The sequence below is a fragment of the Octopus bimaculoides genome, chromosome 6 (assembly GCF_001194135.2).
Source record: "Octopus bimaculoides isolate UCB-OBI-ISO-001 chromosome 6, ASM119413v2, whole genome shotgun sequence".
NCBI lineage: Eukaryota > Metazoa > Mollusca > Cephalopoda > Octopoda > Octopodidae > Octopus > Octopus bimaculoides.
This window is the reverse complement of record NC_068986.1, coordinates 82997594-83003173: the sequence shown is the minus strand read 5'-3', so window position 1 is coordinate 83003173 and position 5580 is coordinate 82997594. Positions and strand designations below refer to the sequence as shown.

Here is a 5580-nt window from a genome sequence, read left to right as displayed (position 1 = left end):
ATATATATATATATATATGCGTAAAAACACGTAAATTATGATTGTTACCCCCCCCCCAAACAGGCTATTTACATGCTAGAAATAACAGCCAAATCTCATAAAAAGGCGATAAAATAAAACAAGAAATGTGTAATCAATCTACTCACCTTTCTGCAGAGATTTCTTTCAGAGTAATTTCCTAATTTCGTCGATAAGTTTGTTCGGGGAAGCCGCGCTGATGGAGTTTAGGGAGGATAAACTTCCGCAATGTGTTCGATAAATGTATAGAAATTCTCAAAGCTTTTCTTCGCAGTAAATCCATACATTTCTCGATGCATTGACTCATCAACGCGGGACCATTTCATGTCACCCGATGATCCAGTCACATATTTCAGCCGTCTTTTGATTCGGGACCAGTAGCCCTCAATATGGTTCGTACAAGCGCCAGTTTCAGGGTCGACGAAATTTGTTGAATGGTTCACCGTCCTGTGAATATAACCCAGCTGTTCTAAATTCCTGTAGCTGGCCCATTTGTCGGTATGTACTACAGTACCCGGTAACACATTCTCAATAATTACTGCCTCAAGTGTTGCTGCGCTTCGATCAGGAACACGTTGAAGAAACCCTTTCTTCACTGTGATGTCATAACATCCAACAACCCACGTTTGATGGCTTACTCTCCCGACGTGGTTTTTCCTTTTAAAGAGCAAACTCTCGTCTATTTCTACTTCGTGACCTGGACCACCGAGCGGAGCTTTGTCCAGAAGCATCTTCCCCGAACACACTTCTCTACAAAACTCATACCACTGGATTGTGGTTTTGTTATCGACTCCAGTTGTCATATTACTGCAGGAAATTTCTCTGAAAGAAATTTTTGCAGAAAGGTGAGTAGATTGATTACATATTTCTTTCGTTATGTTATCGCAGTTTTGTGAGATTTGGCTGTTATTTCTAGCATGTGGATAGCCTCCTTAAAGGCCAAGGCCGTAGAATTGGGAGGGGAGGGTGTTGGGTTTTGGGATTACTCCAATGAATTGACTGTAAGGTAATTGCTTCTTGTTTTTTTCTCTCTGTAAATATGTGTCTTTTTGTTAATCTAACTTGTAGTATTTATGGTCAGATATCTTCTCTCCAATAATTTTCATGCTTATACTTCATTGTCCCTTATATCTTTCTATTTCAGATAAGAATATTTCACTGAAAATGATCAACATGTTTATCAACTTTTGAAGACTAAAACTAATTCATTCATCAAACTGATGCCAACCTGTTTTTTATAACTCAAGTTTGGATAGATGTGGAACACAAAGTTATGAATAAGAAAGCAAGGCTTGAGTATATTGATTCATCTACCCAGACACAGGAAAATGCAAAAGAGAAATCCTACCCTCGTGATATATGCAGAAAATCATTAACAACAAGAAAGAATTTGATTCAACATAAATTAAATCACTCAGTCTCCAAGCTGTACCACTGTGAAGTTTGTGGTAAAAAGTTTACTACAAATTGTTCCTTGTCTCTCCACAAACATATTCATACAGGAGAGAAACCACACTGTTGTGATATCTGTGGTAAAACATTTTCTCAAAATAGTAATTTATCTTCCCACAAACGTATACATACAGGTGAGAAACCATATCACTGTGATGTCTGTGGTAAATCATTCTCTGTAAATGGTAGTTTATCTTATCACAAACGTATACACACAGGGGAGAAACCATATCATTGTGATATCTGTGGTAAAACATTCTCTCTGAATGGTAGTTTATCTTATCACAAACGTATACACACGGGAGAGTACCCATATCATTGTGATATCTGTGGTAAATCATTTTCCCGGAGTGGTGGTTTGTCTTACCACAAACTCGTTCACACTGGCGAGAAACCATACCACTGTGATATCTGTGGTCAAATGTTCTCTCACAGTGGCAGTTTGTCTTCTCACAAACGTATTCACACAGGAGAGAAACCATATCACTGTGATATCTGTGGTAGAACATTTTCGCAGAATGGTAGCTTGATATCTCACAGGCGGATCCACACTGGAGAGAACCCGTATTATTGTGATATTTGTGGTAAAACATTTTCTCAGAGTGGTGGCTTGTCTTACCATAAACTTGTTCATACAGGGAAAAAACCATACTGCTGTGATGTCTGTGGGAAATCATTTTCTCAAAATTGTAATTTATCTTCTCACAAACGTATCCACACTCGTGGGAAAGCTTGCTATGATGGCCTATGAACAGTATGAAATGATAATAAAGTTAAAATGCAATATGAAGTGGTGACTTTTTGATCTGTAACAACTGCTACCTGAAGTAAATTGTGAAAAAAGAAACATTTTATGGAATAAAATATGGTTTTACATGCTGTTGTAGATTTACAGTGCATTACTATTTATATTATTAACCCTGCTTAGTTAAAGAAGTTCTATACATGTGAGTGTTGGGTGGTGGTATGTAACAGGTGAACATATGTATGTACATGCAGAGTTTTGTGGCATCTTGGGCAAGTGTCTTCTACTATAGCCTCAAGCCAACCAAAACCTTGTGAGTGGATTTGGTAGACAGAAACTGAAAGAAGCCCATCGTGTGTATGTATGTATTGTGATGGCACCTGTGCCCAGCGTCGCCTTTCTGGCACTTGTGCCCGTGGCATGTGTAAGGATTTTCGAGCGAGATCGTTGCCAGTGCTCCTGGACTGGCTCTTCTGCGGGTGGCACATAAAATACACCATTTTGAGCGTGGCTGTTGCTAGTACCGCCTGATTGGCCTTCGTGCGGGTGACACGTAAAAACATCCACTACACTCTCTGAGTGGTTGGCGTTAGGAAGGGCATCCAGCTGTAGAAAATCTGCCAAATCAGATTGGAGCCTGGTGTAGCCATCTGGTTTCACCAGTCCTCAGTCAAATCGTCCAACCCATGCTAGCTTGGAAAGCGGACGTTAAACGATGATGATGATGATGATATATATATATACACACACAGGTGTGTATGTATGTGAGTGTTTGTGTCTCCCTGCCATCACTTAACAACCAATGCTGGTGTGTTTATGTCTCTGTGACTTAGTGGTTTGGCAAAAGAGACTGATAGAATAATTACTAGGCATATAAAGAATAAGTCCTGGAATCGATTTCTTTGACAAAACCCCTTTAAGGTGGTGTTCCAGCATGGCCACAGTCAAATAACTGAAACAAAAGACTGTATGTGTAGGTGTATATAAAAGGTGAATATATAATTGTACCTGTACAGTTCTATATATGTGTGTGTAGATATGTAAAAGATGTATATTCTACATTTATATACATGTAGAGTTCTAAATGTGTAGGTGTGTAAAAGGTGGATGTATATGTATGTACATGTACAATTGTATATGGGTGTATGTAGAAAGTGGGTACATGTATTTACATGCAGAGTTCTAGGTATGTATAAAGTGGATTTATGTTTGTACATGAACAATTATACGTCTTTAAAAGGTGGGTATCTTTTTTCAGTCATTACATGTTGGGGCACCGCCTTGAAGAATTTTTAGTCAAATGAATTGACCCCCCAGTATTTTTATTTTTTCAACCTGGACATATTCTGTCAGTCTCTATTGTTGAACCACTAAGTTACAGGGATGCAAACACACCAACACTGGTTGTCAAGCAGTGGAGGGGACACACACACACACATATATATATATATACAACGGACTTCTTCTATCTACTAAATCCACTCAGAAGGCTATAGTAGAGGACACTCGCCCAAGCTGCAATGCAGTGGGACTGAACCCGGAACCATGTGGTTGGGAAGCAAGCTTCTTACCACATCCATGTTTGCGCCAGTTATATGTATTTATATATCTATTTATCTATATTTCTTTTTGTTTTTGTTCTTTAGCTACACAAATTTTAAAATCTAGAATAACAGTTTATAATTAATATTTGCAAATCTGTTGTGTACTGATAACAAATCCAGTTGTGTTTTAGGCCATTTCTACAGTGATCATGGGGGAAATTATCTAAATACTAACAAATGATATATTTGAAATTGACCAAATAAAGTTGATAAAAATAGAGATTGTCATTAACCATAACTTATATCAGGTAAACAATGTTGCAGGAGAATAAAATGCTAGCATTTGAGACCAAAAATGTGAAATATAAAATTCAGCAATAGGTTGGGTGTGAATTTAGTTTGCCTGGGTATTAAAAGATATGTGCGGGTGTAGGTAAGAAAAATGACTTTGTATACTTCTCTTATGTGAATTGATAATGCCTATTATTGCAGATAATATCAGTAAGAAACAAAATAAAATTATCTGGTATGGACATGTAGCAAGAATGGATGAGGATGAGGATAGCTGTGTGAAAAAGTGCTACACCCTAACAGTTGAGGGAACCTGTGGAAGAGGTAGACCCAGAAAGACCTGGGATGAGGTGGTGAAGCATTACCTTTGAACTTTAGGCCTCACCGAGGCAATGACCAGTGACCAGGACCTTTGGAAATATGCAGTACGTGAGAAGACCCGACAAGGCAAGTGAGAGCATAATCTGTGACTTCTGCCAGAAGGGTAGCCAGCTCACTAATTCGTATCTTTACTTAATCGGACACTAAAAACCCTGCTTGCGAAGACCTGTTGAGGCAAGTGAATTTGGAATTTGAAAACGAAATTGAACCGAATCCAACGACTGGCACCCATGCCAACCTCTCCTTCATTGGACACTAAACTCAGCTTGCGAAGACCTGTTGGGACAAGTGAAATCATAATTGAACCATACTTGATGACTGGCACCTGCGCCAGTGGAGCACTAACAGCACTGTCGAGCGTCTTCATTGCCAGAGCAGCTGCCTAGCTTCCGTGCTAGTGGCCCGTAAATAGCACCATTTGAGCATAATCGTTACCAGCTTTGCCTTCTAGCACTTGTTCTGGTGGCACCTTAGAAAATCATTCGAGTGAGATCGTTGCCTGTGCCTCTGGACTGGCTCCTATGCAGGGGGCATGTAAAAAACACCTTTTTGAGCGTGGCAGTTGCCAGTACCGTGTGACTGGCCCTCATGCCAGTGGCACGTAAACGCACCCACTACACTCTCGGAGTGGTTGGCGATAGGAAGGGCATCCAGCTGTAGAAACTCCGCCAGATCAGATTGGAGCCTGGTGCAGCCTTCTGGCTTGCCAGTCCTCAGTCAAATCGTCCAACCCATGCTAGCATGGAAAGTGGACGTTAAACGATGATGATGATGATGATATATATATATATATATATGTATATACATACAGGGTGTGCAGTGAATAAACTGTCCTTCAAATTATGCAAAAATGAAAATAACACTGGCATCTCATTTTAACAGATATATTTATCAAAATTACATAAAAATATCTTGAAATACTTATGAGTAAATTTATTTAATAAAATCACCATAGGCTGCAACCATGGCTTCCAGACCACTTTGGAATCTCCTGCAACTCTTCTGGACAGTCTCCTTGTTTATGTTGGTGAATGCTGCCATAATCCTTGCCATCAGCTTATCTTTGGTGTTACTGGTCTCTTGCTCAACTGTACCCCACACATGATAATCAAGGGGGTTGCAGAGTGGGGAGTTAGGTGACCAGATGTT

At 39.6% G+C, this 5580-nt stretch overlaps 1 protein-coding gene across 3 annotated transcripts in view; it reads left to right on the top strand.

Moving 5' to 3' along the window:
* The window catches only part of LOC106871469 (zinc finger protein 239), a 9127-nt gene extending 6778 nt beyond the window's left edge, over window positions 1-2349 (top strand). For all 3 annotated transcript variants that reach the window (XM_052968913.1, XM_014917944.2, XM_052968912.1), the window contains exon 2: window positions 1163-2349. In XM_052968913.1, the coding sequence (XP_052824873.1) occupies window positions 1292-2221 (930 nt within the window). In that variant the 5' untranslated portion in view covers window positions 1163-1291 and the 3' untranslated portion in view covers window positions 2222-2349. The remainder of the gene's footprint in view (window positions 1-1162) is intronic.
* Window positions 2350-5580: the final 3231 nt, after the last annotated feature.